This window comes from Callospermophilus lateralis, chromosome 4 (assembly GCF_048772815.1).
Source record: "Callospermophilus lateralis isolate mCalLat2 chromosome 4, mCalLat2.hap1, whole genome shotgun sequence".
In the NCBI taxonomy this organism is placed as follows: domain Eukaryota; kingdom Metazoa; phylum Chordata; class Mammalia; order Rodentia; family Sciuridae; genus Callospermophilus; species Callospermophilus lateralis.
Window position 1 is genome coordinate 46,675,472 of NC_135308.1, and position 17,660 is coordinate 46,693,131.

A 17,660-nucleotide genomic window follows, 5' to 3' on the forward strand; every position below is an offset into this window, starting at 1 on the left:
GTATTATGCTTGTGAAAATCCTGTTATCTGTAAGTTCTCAAGACATGCCCCTTTGCAACTTTTTGTGCTATAAAACTATGCTCCTAGAGAGCTGGGAACTGTTCGCTAGCCCAGGGTTTTCAAGAGAGACAGTCCTGACCAGTGTACACAATTATAAGCTTGCTTTAATTTGATTTAAATTGGAGTCAGTGGTCTTTTCTTTGCGTCATGGTTTAACATCATCTTTGGCAGTTAGGTTATAAAAATGAAGATGATATTTAATGCCATGGGAAGAGAGATGTACTATAGGAAGTTAATTTAGATATGGCAAAGAAGGAGGCTCAGGATCAAACTATGGGAATATTGATGTTTGAACCTTCAGTAAAAGATCCTATAAAAAATCTGAAAAGTGACCTCTGGTAAAGAAGGAAAAAACAATAGGAGAGTAGTGGTATAGGAGTTGAGAGAAAGAGGGTATAGTCAATAATGGCTGTTGCTGAAAGAGAAAAGTAATATTTTGATTTTGTAGTGTAAACATTACTACCTTAAAAAGAAAATTTGTTATTTGAGATTTCACCATGTGCCATTTATGCTTCTAGATAATGATGAACAAACTATGGAAGGTTGTATGAGTTTATATTCTATTGGAAGAGAGAGCCAGGAAATAATATGTCAGATAAATAATAAGTGCCTTGAAGAAGAAAACAGGTGCATGATGGACAGTGTTACAACAATAGGCTAGCTAGGAAATATTCCTTGCAAAACCAAAAAAAAAAAAAAAAAACGGAGAGCTGAGATCTACAGAAAGAGTTTGTAAAAGGACTTATTTTTTTTCTTTCTACTCAGACTCACAAGAGAGAACACTTCTATGACCAGATATGTTATAGGAGTATTTCACTTCACAGCAAATAACTCTCAGGTGGACACCAACTGCATGTCAATATAACACTATTGATACCACCGGTTGTCATTCTGCTTCCTCAAATAGTTTAAGTTAGAGAAGGGTGCAGAGGCAAGTGTAGAAAGTACATTTTATTAAAAAAAAATAGCAATAGAATTCTCCTGGGAGGGAGAAGGGGCCATAGCTGGTGTCCTGGAATCCCAAGAAGTGAGAGCATCCTGCCCCTTTTATACACTTTAGGTTTCCTTTGTTCTCCTGTCCTCTTCCCCCTTAATCTCTCTTCTTCCAGTGTTCTTGACTAGGCCCAGGAGAGACCAGTGGGGTGGCCAAAAGGTGAGAAGCAGGTAGGCAGGGGGAAGGGGAAGGGCCAAATGGAGTGATCCAGGCAGGTAGCAGTCCAGGAGGCATTAATTAACAACATTTACAGTTCCCTACAGGGAGGGACAATTCCTGGGACAGGTTACCTTAGCAACAGTTTGGAGCAGAAGCAGGTTGTCTTGGTAAGGGTGAAAGAAGAAGGGCTCTGGGGGCATTAACCTTTCAATTCCCCAGAGGCAGCCTTCAACTTCCCAAACCCAAACCGGCCTCCATCTTTATGATCCTACACAATTACATGTCTACACTGACTGTCTACTTCTTGCTTCACTATCTATAATGAGATAATGTCAAGGTTAAGGGCTCAGGCTCACAAGACTGCCTCCTACCTCAGGGTCCAGTTGACAGTGCCAAATTGTAACCTAAGCTTTGGACTGCCTATAGATCACAATTTCTATTATTCCTCCCCCCAGGCAAAATTATGTTTGGAATATACTTCAAATTAACACAAAGAAAAAATAGTATGAAGGTGAGTGGAAATGGGCATGGGTAGTATAAATATGATAACATTGACCATATGTTGAGAATTGAAGGTAGCTGATAGTGCATGGGAGTTCATTCCACTCTTGCCTACTTTTTATATATAATACTTAGATATTTCCATAATAAATTTAAAACTAAAACTAAAAACACCTCTGTGATTTCTCCGAGTTGGTCTAGAAGGACTAGTAATTCCCAGTTTACAAAACTGTGGAAAGGATAAATTCAGATAAATTTAAAGTTACCCAGAACATAGGAACATAGCAGCTGCCCTATAAACAAGAGGTCTCTTCCTCTCACCCCACCTCAGAATTAATCTTGGAGGTTAGAAAGCCATCTCTTTAAAACTGAAATTCTTTTTTCAGACAATAATTTTCAAGCCTTGGTACATGTTAACATTTCAGATTTATGAACCCTGTTCACAAAATTTCTAGTTGAGAAGATGTGAAGTTTCCACCTCCGAATTTGGGAAGCATCCTAAAGAACTTTGATGTAGGTGATCTTTATATTACATTTGGAAATACTATTTTAAAAGTATCAAGGTACTGGTTCTTAGATAGCATCTGTAGACCAGAAATAGGTCTTAGAGTGATAAATGTTTTCTTACTTCTTAGAAACGCTGAATCTCCTGGGAAAATTAAAAGAGCACAATCTCCTAGGATTCTGTGACCATGGAAACAGAAGACTATAGAGCCCTCTCATCAGATGAAAAATCCAGTTGCCCACTGATGTCATAAAGGACATGTATAACACCAAATACATTTATTCAAAAGAGAAAGTTAGGGACTACAAATTAACCATTGGAGTTTGCAGGAATAAACCCTCAAAACCTAAAATGTAATCTTTCTTAAGGAGCTAAACTACAGCCCTTGAGATATGAACCTATCAATTTTCACTACCAACATCATACTGGTCAGTTCTCTCACCACTGATCAGCTATGTCCCCTCAGCCATCACTATTTTCAAAGATGGAACACCATGGAACAAAATAAGAACAGGAGTTATGGTAGCATTTCAGATGTAATCATTTATTTCTCCAGGAAGTCTTAGTTTTGTGTTGTTATAACAGAATGCCATAAACTGTGTAATTTATAAAGAACAGAGTTTTCTTTCTTACAGTTCTGGAGGCCAGGATGTCCAAGAATGGGGCCCATATCTGGCAAGGGCTTTCTTGTTGCATAACATTGAAGCCAGAATTAGACAGGCAGTCAGTACAGATAAGTAAATAGAGTCAGGTCAGATTGAGTCATGCCATTTTGAGTGAGTAGAGTCAGGTCAGATTGAATCAGACCAATTTTGAGTGAGTCTCGGGAAATGCAAACTATTCCCGGTGGGATTAAATTGTTAATTCCTTCAGAACCCTTTTCCACCCTTATCAAGAACATGCCCCTGCCCCAACCTGTTGTTAAGGTAACCTGTCCGAGGAATTGCCCCTGCTTACAGGAAGCTATAAGGTTATTAATTAATGTGTCCTGGGCTGCACCATCCTGCCCTTCCCCTCTTCAGCCCACTTGTTTCCCACCTTTTGGCCATCCCCTCAGAGCATTCTTGGGCCTAGTAACATATATAGGAAGGAGAAAGATAAGGGGAAGAGGGCAGGAGAACAAAGGAAGTCTAGGACATACAAAAAGGGCAGAACACCTAGCTTCTGGGGATACCAGGATACCAGCTATGGCCCCCTTCTCCCTCCCGAGAGAAGTCTATGTTACCTCTTTTAAATAAACCCTGCTTTATATGCTTGCCTCCATGTGTATCTCTAATGTTCAAACTTCAACGTTTGAGGGAGCAGAAGTTGTCACTGGTAACAGATGGTATAAACATGACTAAGGCATCACATACCTAGGGAAAACACCAGACACTGAAATCCTGGCCTCAAGACTGTTTATAATCAGCATTAATTCATTAGGTCCTTAACCTAATCACCTCCCACTAAAGCCCCACTTCCTATGTTGCTTTGGGGATTAAGTTTCCAGCATGCTTTTAAGGAAACACATTCAAATGACAGCATCTACCCACTCATTTGAAGATGATTGAGAAGAATATGTATAACTCTTTCAGGAGTTTAGTAAAGGGACTGGTAATCCAGATTCCATCTAAACAGCACACATTTCCATGGCATACATTCAAGTATGCCTTGTGTTTCTGCTACCGCAATCCTTAAATGGAAACAATTTTTTCTATGGTACAGAGAAGAAATGGTAGAAGGAATTTTTACACTAACTTGAATAAAAAAAATTTTTTTCTCTCACAAGATCATTATATATTTATTTGAGGCAGGAAACCTTAAGAAGTATAGTTGGACATAATATCTTTGTTTTATTTATTTTTATGTGGCGCTGAGGATTGAACCCAGGGTCTCACAAGTGCTAGGTGAGCACTCTACCGCTGAGTCACAGCGGTAATGTAATTATCACCCTAGTAATAGTGGAGAAAAGCAAGGTGGACAAGTCCTTAAGCTTCCCAGTAGCTCTCCTTTTATAGCATGTTGGAAACATGACTTTAAAACATTCAATTCATTAAAGTCTTACATGCCAGATTAAATGACTGAAAAGATTTAAAAATTCAAATCTTATGTTACTTAGCACCACCTGTCTCCTTTTAAATCCCTTAAAGGGGCTGGGGTTGTGGCTCAGCAGTATAGCGCTTGCCTAGCATGTGTGAGGCCCTGGGTTCAATCCTCAGCACCACATATAAATAAATAAATAAATAAATCCCTTGAAAAGAGTCTTAGTGCTTTTTTTTCTTAGTAGAAAAAAAAAAAAAAAAAAGCAGAACTCCCTAGATAGAACACAACCCTGAGTAATCTCATTGACCTTCTCTCCTCTCAAATCACCTATCTCCTTCCTCTATTTGTCACAGAAGCTTATGCACAGACCACTGCACCCTCATGTCTGTTTCCTTTTCTCCTACTTACACACATGTTCATCCTTCTGTTGTCTTCCCCTTACAGAAATCTTTTCTGGCAGATCCAAATCAAAGGTCTTCATGGGAATATTTACCCATTTTTCCTCCCATAAGAAAGGATAAAAACTTTGTTTTCCCCCTCAGATTCACTGGGTGAGGCTTGTGAATTAAGCTGACAAAAACCAGATTAATCCACCCCACCCCCCACCCCGCAAAAGAAGGTAAAAATCTCAATAATCAGTTAGGCCTGGGAGCAGGTGTATCATCTTAACAACAAGGGATACATTGTAGAAAAGTGACTAGACAAAAGAAAGGGGGGTTGGGCCTCTAGGAGCAGTGAATTTTGAGAAGATAAATATGTGGGGAAAGCTAAAGGAAAATAAGGGTTATTACAGTAACATTTATGCAGACTCAGATTGATGCTATTTACAGGACCAATTCCTAGTCAGGGACATGGAAATGGAATTATTTATAATCGAGAAAATCTGCATTGTAATTTTTTTTTTTTTTTTAAATTAGTTTGTTACCTTTATCCTTACAAATAGGGAACTTATGATCTGCTTTGGGGCAGAAAAGGGGAGAGTAGAGATTCTCACTGATCTGCAGTTTTTTAATTGCCTGAAGCTAAAATAATCCTTGTCAAAGTGGCGTGTTTTGGAGTGGTATATTCGGACTCTCCTTATTAGCAATCATCGTTGTTGCAATTCTTCCTGTTAGTGTCCCTCTCTAGTCCGTAAGCAACTTAAAAACAAAAACTGCATCTGGGTTTGCTCACCCTGCTGTCTACTCCTCTTCCTCCAACACATAAACTCTTCAATAAATATCTGTAGGGTAGCTAAATAAATATATCAGACTTTTGCTTTCTCCTTTTCGTTTCTCGGACTGTCAAGGGATTGCGTTTGTATTATTCCCGGCGCCCTTTATAGGGCCCTGCTGCTCCTATCTCTGGAGGAGAGTCCTCATCCAAAACCCTAGTTCGGTGTAGGAAACCGAAAAGCCAAGCACAGCCCACCCAACCTTTATCACTAGGCTGGAAGCGGGAGGGAGAAATGGGTGCGTTTCTAGGAAAGAAATATTATCCTCCGAAGACTTCACACGTGCCTTCGAAGGACCGCCGCTATTTGCATCCCCTTCTCCGCAGAAAACGCAGGCAGCTGCTCAGCGTGGAGCTTCCGCCGACCCAGCCGGGAATTCAAGGGCCGTCACAGGCAGGTCCCCCAAGCCTGGGGAGGGTCGGGAAACCTGAGCCCTGGTGCAAAGCGGGACACGAACTGCAACTTGGAAGGCTGGAAGGGGCTGAGCCAGGCCCAAGCCCGGCGCGTCCCCCGCGCCCCCGCGAGAGCGCGAGCCGCCGGCGGAAGTGCTGCGTCGCGCACTTCCGGGTGTTGTCTAGACGCTGCCGTGAGTCGTCGGTCTTCCCGGCCGCCGCCGCCGCCACCGCCGCCTCGGGTTGTGGAGCCAAGAGCGACATCACCACCATGGCGGGCATCAAAGGTGAGCTTGGGGCGCGGGACGCTGGAGGTCTGGGTAGCCCCTCGGGAAGAGGAGGTCGAGGGCGCACGCCGCCCGCGCACGACGCCGCTTTCCCGGGCCGGCCGCGCGCGGGGTCCCTCCCGGCTGTGCGACCCCTGACGCACCCTAGCCCCGGCTGCTTTGGAGCCGAAGTGGGCGCGGCCCCCTCCCAGGAAGGACCGCGGAAACCGCGGCTTCTCTCGGCAGCCCCCACCTTCCGCTAATTTGGGCAGCCTCTTTAATGCATCGCCCCCCGACCCTGGACGGAAAGCGATGTGGTTGTTGGTGGGTTAGGAGCCTGTGGCGACTTGAGTCATCAGACACGTTTTGCTGGAGTTTGCATCCGAGAAGGGGGCGGGGGCGGGCAGAGTGTGTTTTTGAGGGGGTTGAGGCCGCTAGGGTAGCCAGTTATGGAAAAAAGAGAGTCATTTCCCAATTCAAGGCACAAGTGATACCTTCGGGTGTTTGGCGCTGGCGAAGAGTTTAAGGACGGTTCTTTCCAAAACCTGGCATCCGCGTTCAATCTCGACACTCCTAAATAGATGCTTTTTGATCTATGGTGTTAGTATGATACAGTACACCGCGTAAGCGACCTCAGATTGATGCTGGTTTTCTTCTTGACAGTTGCACCTTGAGGCTTTTTGAGATCTAAAAGTTTGTTTTTAAAGATAGTTACAACCTAATAAAAAATCATTCCTTTATTTCTACAATTTCTTTAGAAGGAAGGGATGCTGCATACGTTCCAGCTGTAGTTTTGTTATCAGTGTAATAAGGAGCTACGTTTTCAGTTTCCTTCCTAACGAATTACATTGATTTATTGACCTGCCGCTTTGTAGAAGGGGCAGGCAAGCAGGAAGTGAACAACTTGGATAGCAGTATTTTTCTTTCTGTTTTTCTTTTCTTTTTTTTTTTTTTTGGTACTGGGGATTGAACTCAGGGACTCAGGGATACGCGACCACTGAGCCCTGAGCCATATCCCCAATCCTGTTTTTGTATTTATTTAGAGACAAGGTCTCATTGAGTTGCTTAGCGCCTCGCTTTTTGCTGAGGCTGGCTTTGAACCCGCGATTCTCCTGTCTCAGTCTCTTTGTATTTTTTTTTTTTAAAGCTTGACTTTAGTGGAGCTTCTTTCCCAGCGTCATATAGTTTCTTCCTCATTTTCGGTGTTTTAAAACATTTGATTTCTTTGTAATTTGAGTAACTAGGATACTTTTTAATCTTTTGAGCTATAATAAATTGTTTTGAATTATATGAAAAGGAGTTATTGTAAAATGCTGCAGTGTTTAGGATATTGCCTCTTTCCTTATTGTTTTCCGTTTCTTCAATGTAACTAATGAAGGAGTCCCTCAAGAAAATAACTTTGTAATTTCCTTCTCCAAATCTAAAAGTAAAAATGTCTCAAGTACTTATATTTTTGGTTTCAGTAGGATTTTATGGTATGATTGTTTATTTGGATGTTTCTTTAGGTTGGTTTATCATCTTGATTATGAAGGAGTGTTGCTATAATGAGAGACCATTACTATTTCTTGAGCTGTTTACCTGTTACTTTATGACTTTCTGAAGGCCCCTTCTATTCCAATTTCTTTGTAATCACAGAACCAGCCCCTTGTCTCTAGAGAATTTTGCTACATAATTGGGCTGTTTCATCCCTAGCCTAGAGGCTTTGGGAGTTGAAACCAAATTCAAGTAAGTCTTGTCTACCAAATATTGCATCACTCAATTACAGTATAAATTTTTACCTTGTTGATGTGTCATCTAAAGACAACAGTTTATACATAGAAATTAGCCTAGTTGCAGATTTCTTAAGGCTGAAGAAACATTACAAGTTTTGAGAACACTTTTGAGCAGTTGATTTACCCTCATTAGCTGTTATTTCTTACGACCGGAAGAAGAAATCCACATAAAATTATTTTTGAGCACTTTTAAAATATTGAATATTGACTGGAACATAAGTATCCAGGTTGTCTTGAGTCTCTAAACTCTTCCTAAGCCCTTTTGTTTTCATTATACAATGGCATTTGAAAGAAATTCAATCCTAGGATCTAAATAAATACAGTACTAATTTTCTTCCAGTATTAATATTCACAGCAGTTATAATAAAGCAATCTGAATTTGTCTTTAAAACATTGTTTTTGATACCTGAGCCTTATCTCCTTTTAGTTCCTTGATTTTTTAAAAGAAATAATTTCTCATTAACTCTAAAAATGTACTTAAATATTTATTTAAACTTTCTTTTTTGATTAGAACATAAATGATCAGTATGAGATGTCTGTTGCCAGGTTTACTGGAAATATGTTTTTTGAGATTTTTCTGCCTGATTTAAGTTTTCTCAAGTCTCCTTTCAGAGGGCAGTTCTTGTCTTTGTGTGGCTTTCTTCTACTCTTCATTTATTTCAAAGTGGGAAACAAGATAATTAACTTTAAAATTTTTAGTTATTAATTTTGGAAAGAGAAGTTACCTTTCATTGAAATTTGTTCTGTGTACATGAATTATCTATTGAAAGAAATAGACAAATGAACATAGACATGTCTTAAAAATGAAATTCTTTTTACTCTGTTCGAATTTACATCTGACAATTGTATTACAAAAAATGATTAATAACTACTGAATAAGAGTTTAAGGGCCTGCACAGAGAAAATGAGCAACTGTGTATCAGTTTTGCAGCATCTCCTTTGTCTCTATGTAGTAATGTTTTCTTCCTTAAGCTTCTAAGTTATGTTCTGAATAAATAACTCATGAATAAATATAAATAAAGTGTTAGTATATAGTAACCTAATAGTATTTACAGTAGTAAACTCAGGTGTTTGACATCAATATTTAAAAAAGTGGCTAGGGTCCTGGGAATGTACCTCAATGGTAGAGCACTTGCTTACCTAGCATGCAAGAAGTTCTGGGTTCAATCCCCAACCCCAACCAAAAAGAAAAAAAAAAAAGACATAGTTTTTACATACTTTAGAATGTATTAATAGTATCTCTAGTGATAAGAGAATTATTTCTTTTAGATCTAGTCAAACTCTAATTTTATAGGAAAAACAACAACAACACTGAGTCAGATAAATATTTAAATAACTAGTTAGTGGCTAGTAGGAAATAAGAGCCAGTGCTCAAAACTCTTAGCTCTCTGCTGGTTCCACTCTGCTACATTCATTCTACAAATAACTTGTTATTGAGTGTTGAGCTGGGACCTGAGCATCAATAACAGAAAATGCTCTTTACTCTCAAAACTGATAGTTGAGAAGAAAAAAAAATCCAATCAATATGAAAGTGCATCTGTGATAAACTGAGAAACGAAAATCATTCAGTGCTAAGAGGGCCTCTGTGAATGTATGTGCTTTTGAAAGAATGCTGCCCCAAATACCACATGATTTGCTTCCTCATTTCATATGACACTGTGCTCACATGCCACATCGTCAAAGACACCCTTTCAGGCTCCTGTGTCTAGACTTATACTCTTCCTTTACTTTTTTAAAAAAATCATTCTCCCACTAGAATGTAAGCTGCATTAGAACAAGAGATTTGAGATAGATATATATATATATATATATATATATATATATATATATATATTTTTTTTTTTTTTTCTTTGTTTAGTAGCAAGGTCAATGTGTGACATACCTTAGGTGTTCAAAAAATAATTTTTGAATGGATAGATGAAAATATAATAGGGGAAATTGGTCTAGCTATGAGATTTGGAAAAATTTTACTGAAGGAAGAGATGATTGAGTTGAGATTTGAGGGAAAAATAGTAGTTGAGTTAGAGGAAAGAGGAAAGGAAGGGGAAAGTCTCTTCCAGCATAAAGTGGCCATGCCAGCATAAACTGGCATATCTCCAACATCTGTTACATATTTGGCTTCAGTAAATACTTCCTGAGTGAATGAGGAACTGAGGTAGAGGGGACATATGCAGAGGCCATGTGGTTGAGGAAACCTGCTGATTTCCAGGAAAGAAAAAAGGCCCATGAGACTGAAGAATGGAGAGCAAGGGGTAGTTGCCTGATGCGACACGCATCCAGGAGGTAGGCAGGACCAGATGATGAGGACCCATTTTGAACTAGAAAGACAAATGGTAAACTCAATATTTTCTTCACAGTTTATGTTGCTTTTCCTTGTAAATTTGAAATGGCTCATTTACTGTAAAATAAGCTGAAAAAAAATTTCTGTAGCTGAAAATATAATGGCATTAAGGACTAAGTAGATTGTTTAGGGTTGACCTACGTCAGTGAAACAACTGAAAACCAAGCTACCATGTCAATCGTCCTTGATTTTTGACCATTTTAGTTCCAAAATGTATATCAGTAGTATTTGGCAGCATTAACCCCTTTGTTAATTTTGGCTTGTGTATGTGAGCTTTTGTCTTAGTGGCTTTTAGACAGAAATTACTTTCTTAACTACTATGGCTGCAAAAACACAGGTTATGCAGAACTTGTTTTTTTTAATATTTATTTTTTAGTTGTAGTTGGACACAATACCTTTATTTTATTTATTTATTATTATTACACGGTGCTGAGGATCAAACCCAGAGCCTTGCACATGCTAGGTGAGCACTCTGCTTCTGAGCCACAAACCCAGCCCAGGGTATACAGAACTCAAAAAAAGATCATTTATTTCTTTGACTAAACCTCGGTCATTGATTATACCTACTCAAGAAAGTTCTTTTTATTTACTGACATGTAAAAGCACTTTAAAATATACTGCTTTGTATAAGTGTGTGTCTTGGGAAATTATATTTCAGGGACTGGTATGGTTATATATAACGAATTCCAGATGCTCTGGAATTTGAGGCAGGAGGATCACCAATTCAAGGCTAACCTCAGCAATTTAGCCAGATGGGTTTGTTTGGTTTAGTTTTGAAACAGAGTCTCACGGTGTTGCCCAGGCTATCCATGAACTCCTGGGCTCCAGCAATCCTCCTGACTCGAGACTCCAGAGTAGCTGGGATTATAGGTGTGCATCATTGCCTCCAGCTCTGCAGTTTTATGTATGTTAGGGTATATGTGTAAGAAAAAGGAACTGATTCACAGAGGTTTTCCCATAAGATAAATCTTTTAAAATCCAGTAAATTTCAGAATGTAAAGTTTCTCTGTATACTGCTTTTCAAAATTATAGTGATCTTTGGAGTAATGCCTGAAGGGACATTGATCCGGTTGACTATTATGATACTCATTAAGAAATGGAACCAACTAATTTGGGGGATGTGGTCTAGTGTTAGCAATAGGTCAGAGCTCTGAAAATCAATACAAGGTTGAGTGTCCTTTATTGGAAATGCTTGGGACCAGAGGAAGTGTTTTGGATTTTGAAATATTTGCATATACACAATGAAGTATATCTTGGGGATAAGAACCAAGCATAAAACCCAAATTCATTTATATTTAATATAAATCTACATGCATAACCTGAAGTGTATAAGACAAATACTTAATAAAACACACACTTATAATTTTAAAAATTATTTTTAATTGCATGAAATAAAGTTTTACGGTATGGCATCATGTCATTGCTCTAAAAGTTACAGCTTTTGGAGCATTTCAGATTTTAGTTTTCAAACTAGGAATGATGCTCAGTCTTTATCACTTGAAGATGCCACAGAAGACTTATTCTTAGATTACATAACTTACACTACACTCCTGGAGACAGTGTACTCTGAGTATATTTAGGTTTATCGGCAAGGTTGTTTTGTTTTAGTTCTGGGATTACAGGTAAAGTTCAAACTGCTAATATTAATATTAACAAAAATAATATTTACTGGCTTAAAGAATTAATGTATATGTTGGACTTTTTATTTTTTTTTATAGCTTTGATTAGTTTGTCGTTTGGAGGAGCAATTGGGCTGATGTTTTTGATGCTTGGATGTGCCCTTCCAATATACAAGTAGGTAAAATTTTTGTCTTTTTAAAAAGTGTGTTAAGGTAAAAGTGTGCTTTTAAAGCTTTAAAAATATTTTATTTCTGCTGTAAAATTAATGCAGAGAAATGTTCATTTACCAAACAAACCTTTTTAATAATCATCACTTTATTTGTAAATATTTTAGGACACCAAGATACAAAAACATTTTTGGCTATTATCTGCTCTCTGACTATTGTCAAGTCTGTAACGACAAGATAGCAACACATTAGTTCAGACCTACTCTTCGGTTTTAAACACATCGATTATATTAAATACAAGAAAATTAAAAACATCTGTTTATAGAAAATATCATAAGCAGAGTCAGAACACAGTTGACTAAAAATATGATGTTGATAATTATTTTCATTAAGATAGAATGTTTTAAGATTAATTTTTAAGAGCTAGGGTTAGATGTGTTCATGACAACATTGTCTATAAGAACAAAAAGGGAAAACTGATATCATAGATATCCTTCAAAAGGAAAATGGTTAAAATATGAGGAAGTTTTAGAGAATGAAGAATTGTAAGTGCTGTTATTAAAGATATTCAAGATCTGTCATTAAATAAATAAAAAATCACAGTGACCCAGTCACCTTTTTAAAGTTTATGTGGGATTTTGGAAGGGTCCACAAAAAGCTCTTAAGTAGAAGGGGGAAAAAAACAGGGAGGATCAAGAGACATATAGTTTTCACCTTGTGTGCTTTTGTATTGTTTCGAAGTTTTTTTCTTAAGCACATATTTTATTTGCAATTTTTTACTTAAATGTGTAGGTAAAGAAACATTAGAAAAACATCAGTAGATCTTTGCTGAGTGTACTCTTCTAAGTACATTCAAATCTCCACTATCATGTGTAGTTTGTAGCAGTTTTATTTATTTTAAACTTTCTTTTGAAATAATTTTGGACTGTTAAGAAATTGCAAAGATAGTGCAAACAGGTTCCTCTGCTTCCCCCAGTCATGACATTTTATATAACTGCAGCTATCAAAACCAGGAAATGATATCAGCACAACACCACTAACTAAACAGTAGACTAAAAGCCATCAGCTTTTATTATGATAAATTCTGTATCCTTATTGAAAGTGTTCAATATTACTTTTGATTAGTTTTCTATATTTCAATTCCAGTATTTTGAGGGAGTTCCTAGTGACCTAAGGAAAGCTTGGGAAGGGGTGTTCATATTAGTGCAGGATGTCAAAGACATGAATTGTGACTTTTAAAAGTTATTGTGTTGGGTCTGGGGCTGCAGCTCAGTGGCAGAGCGCTTGCCTAGCATGCATGAGGCACTGGGTTCAATTTTCAGCACCAAATAAAAATAAACAAAATAAAGGCATTCTGTCCATCTACAACTATAAAAATTTTTTTTTAAAGTTATTGTGTTAACATTCCTATTTTCCATACACCTTTATAATGTAAAACGAAAAAAAATTGAATTTGAGGCCTTCATTCCAACCATTAAAATTTATTAATGCATTTTCTTTTAATATTAGAAAAATTTAGTATTTCATAGTTGATTTTATGGGTAATGTTATTCAAAATGTTTATCACTTCAGTGTTGAGCTTGTAGCATTTTTCTCAACTATAATATGTTTTATATCTTACAGTATTCCTTTGGTCCTTAAAAGGATAAAAGCATATTTTTATGTGTAGGAAAACAACAGAAAGCAAAAACTACATTAACTTATTTTTCTCTTTCTAGCCAATACTGGCCCCTCTTTGTTCTGTTTTTTTACATCCTTTCGCCTATTCCATACTGCATAGCAAGAAGATTGGTGGATGATACAGATGCTATGAGTAATGCTTGTAAGGAACTTGCCATATTTCTTACAACAGGCATTGTTGTCTCAGCTTTTGGACTCCCTATTGTATTTGCTCGAGCACATTTGGTAAGTGAATTTATTTTTCTATGGATGATTTTATGTTAGACTGTGTTCAATTTTTTTCTCAAATGCTTTTGTTACTGACACAAAAAAGAGATGAGAGATATAGAGATTAAAATCTTAGGTCTTTGTTGGTCCTTGCTAACTAATAAAAATGAATTGAAGAACAGCATATGGCTTCCTAGTACCTATCAGGATCAGGCACATTAACTCACCCAGTGCTGAATAGCCACAGGCCTGACTTATATAAGCCCAGAAAACAAGAAGATTGTGTGTTCTCTGCAAAGAGAAAGAGCTAGACTACCTATACTAAGTCCAGACTCATCTACCCAAATTCACAGCTCTTATCTTTGTGACCACTAGCATATCTTATATTTACTCAGGTAGAGAAGGCAGCAGAGACTGACGAACCTTCAACATGGAGAAGACAGTTATTACTCCCTCCACCCCTTTAAAAGAAAGTGCACATGTGGTTTTCATCTCTTGATATTTTAAATTTATTCTCTAAATAGATTTTTTTTAATTACAGAAAGCTAATTTCTTCATAAGTTGAAAAGTATTGAATTCAATGCTGTCATCATTGCTTGTTTTTTAAAATAATTATCAATCATAACTTTGCTTTTAAACAACCAAAGATAAAAATAACAACATAAAAATACCAATCAGTGTTAAGTACTGTGTAAGTTATTATAAACCATATTCGCTCTGAATCATGTTGGCATACAGTTAGAATCTTCATTTGCTTTTCATTTCCCTTTTGTTTTTCATATGTCTGTTAATTGAGTGTTTATACCTTATTTCCACAGATTGAGTGGGGAGCTTGTGCACTTGTTCTTACAGGAAACACAGTCATCTTTGCAACTATACTAGGCTTCTTCTTGGTCTTTGGAAGCAATGATGACTTCAGCTGGCAGCAGTGGTGAAAAGGAGTTGCTGAACTATTGTCACATGGACTTCTTGTCATTTGTTGGCCATCCATGCACACAGAAGATGGGGCAGTAATGCTGAATGGTGTAGCAAGCCTCCTGGGGGTATTCTAGGTGCTCCCTACTCACTTTTATTGTATGCATATTGTTCACAGAGACTTGCTAAAGGATTAAAAGGATTTTCTCTTTTGAAAAAGCTTGACTGATTTCACACTTATCTATAGTATGCTTTTTGTGGTGTCCTACTGAATCTAAGTATTTGTTTTACCTGTTCAGCTTTCTTATCAATATGCCATGTTAATTTTTTTTAAAATGTAATAGCCATTTGCATTGTTTTAGGAATTCAGAATTCCGCTGGCTTTATTATTGGGCTAAAGTACATATTTCCTCTTAAAATTGGTTAACCTCCATTATTATAAAAATTATAAAAATAAGTTTTAAATCAGTCAGGATGACCTAGCTCCCAATTTTATGCAAACTTCAGACCATTAGCATACCTTGTAGATTATCTACTCAGTGCAAATATAGCTGCGTTTACCTCAGAGGGGCCAAATATGAATGCCCATACCCTCCATAAGGGTTGCTGGTTTTACTAGAAGAAGGTTGCTGTGGTTTGTGAATTGAAAATTGTTTTATGGAATTGCTACAAAGGTGTTCTTTTCTTCTCAATTGATGGAGGAATTTATGTTAAACTTTAAGGTAAGGGTATAAAAAGATTTTTGAGATATGGTTTTTTATTTATGTTTATTGTAGTCAAAGTAGAATGAGTTGCAGTGTGGGAAGAAACACATTGAAATTCCATTGCTTGAGTGTGTTTCTATTTATGTGAAAGTTGTGATCTCTCGGTCTTTCATGTTTTACTATGGGTAAAATGGACATACATGGAATTATTACTGATGAGGGAAAGTTGTATGTTTGCATCATAAATACCAGAAAATCCTCCTCTGCTTCCTCCTTTTAACTTATTTTGTATGTTGTATGTATTAAGTAAAAGAACCTTTCAAACACTTAGAAATGTTTACTTACCTAGAAAATAATTGCTATGCTATTACATTAAGAGTGTCCCTTCCCCTGCAAGGCTGTGACATGATTAACAAATGATTTTTGTTAGTCTTGCAGATAATGTGCATTAACAATTTAAGATTTAGCCGTGGTAAGGGTAGTTCTTATTCTAAGATTACATCATATGTAATTTTAAAATACTTAAGACAAGTTTCCTGTATATCTCTCAAATGTTTGGGTTTTGATTTTATCACAATAGATCTGCTTTTTCTTATAAAAGATATTTATCTTATGAAATAATGCAGATTAGCCAAATCCAGCCATATAGCAGCTTTAGACACAGACCTGACCAAAAAATTCCCAGTAACCAAGCATGATTAAATTGTAGCATCTCATGATTATTAGTACCCTTTTCAGGAACTCATTAGGAAATTGTTAAAGTTGATCTGACAGTATTTTGTTAAGGATATTTGTATGTTCAGTATACTTATATAAAAATTATTTTGCCTTCATTCAAAACTGAGTAATCATGACAGCTTTTTGTTGTTCTGTAGTTTCTTTGTGGAGAAAATGGGAACAAATTTTAGCTTTTTTCAGAAGATTCCTAAAGCTACAGGTTTTTTTTTTTGCCTAACCCAAGTTTTGTTACTTTAGGCTGTGAAATGGGAAGCAGAATGAAATATCTGCATGCAACTATGCTATTTACACATGGCTGAAATAGCTTGTTGTGTAATTATGATCTAGACTTGAAGGTACAAGTATACATACTAGACAGCTGGAGATACAGCTGGAACTTTTTATGCCTATGATCTACTGGCTTCTTTTTTGTTGTTTTTTCTTCAGGAAGTGAGTGCATTCTTTGGTCCTCCATTTTTTGGTTTCTCTAGAATATCAGTGCAATGCACTGCTACTGTTTTATTCCCTTGGCCATGGACTCCTTCTGACAGCTGTATATTCTTTCAGTATACTAATTGCATTGACACAGCATTGTGTCTTTGACCTTGCACATAAGCTTACATTGCTGTCTCTGGTTTCTAGGCTAGATACTTGAGGTATGATTTTTCCATAGAATATGCACTGACACAACCTTGCCATTCTTCCATGGAAAGAAAACTTGATGATGAAACAATAAAGATTTTAAATATCCATTTTAGTTTTGTGGGTGTTTTTGGAATGAAAGTATATGACACACTTTGGTTCCTGAAGTACATTAACCATTTTAATAATGTAATACAAAGCAAGTATGACACTGGTTATAATGTTAGACATTCAGCAGTACAAGTGAAACCATAGTAACAAATATTATAATGAAGCCATTTAAAAGTAAAATTGAAACCATAGTAACAAATATTACAGTGGAGCCCAGTGATTTTGAGCTATAATAAAAGGGCTGATTTGAGGAAGAATTTTTATCCTTTTACAAAATAGTCATAGGAGTTTTATTCACATAAAAAGACTGCTGATGTTCTAAAGGTCCTGTTCTTAAATTTTCAGAACTTTTTTGTGACTGCATATTTTATTATATGTTCAAATATTTTTTGCCATTTGTCATTAGAGATTTTGAATAGAGGACAGTACTATTATCTAATATTAATTTTGGCTCAAATTGCCCTAATTATAATCTTATTATATACTTTTTAAAATATCATAGGTTCTTAGTGTCTGTCCTAACATGATTGGTGGAATGTTGCCAAAATAATCCAGGTTTCTAAAGTAAATTCTAGACAAGATTCATAAGTTACAGATAGCTTCAAGTCAGAGCATCAAATTTAACAAACTATTGCTGTTAAGTAGTATGTATGTTGTAGACTCCAGGATACT

General features: G+C 36.9%; 1 protein-coding gene across 1 annotated transcript; it reads left to right on the forward strand.

Annotated features, from left to right (window-relative positions):
• Nucleotides 1-6,015: 6,015 nt before the first annotated feature.
• Leprotl1 (leptin receptor overlapping transcript like 1) lies at nucleotides 6,016-16,985 on the forward strand. Its single transcript, XM_076852457.1, has 4 exons — nucleotides 6,016-6,133; nucleotides 11,944-12,019; nucleotides 13,731-13,917; nucleotides 14,718-16,985. The coding sequence occupies exons 1-4, from the start codon at nucleotides 6,118-6,120 to the stop codon at nucleotides 14,832-14,834; spliced, it is 396 nt and encodes a 131-aa protein (XP_076708572.1). The 5' UTR covers nucleotides 6,016-6,117; the 3' UTR covers nucleotides 14,835-16,985.
• Nucleotides 16,986-17,660: the final 675 nt, after the last annotated feature.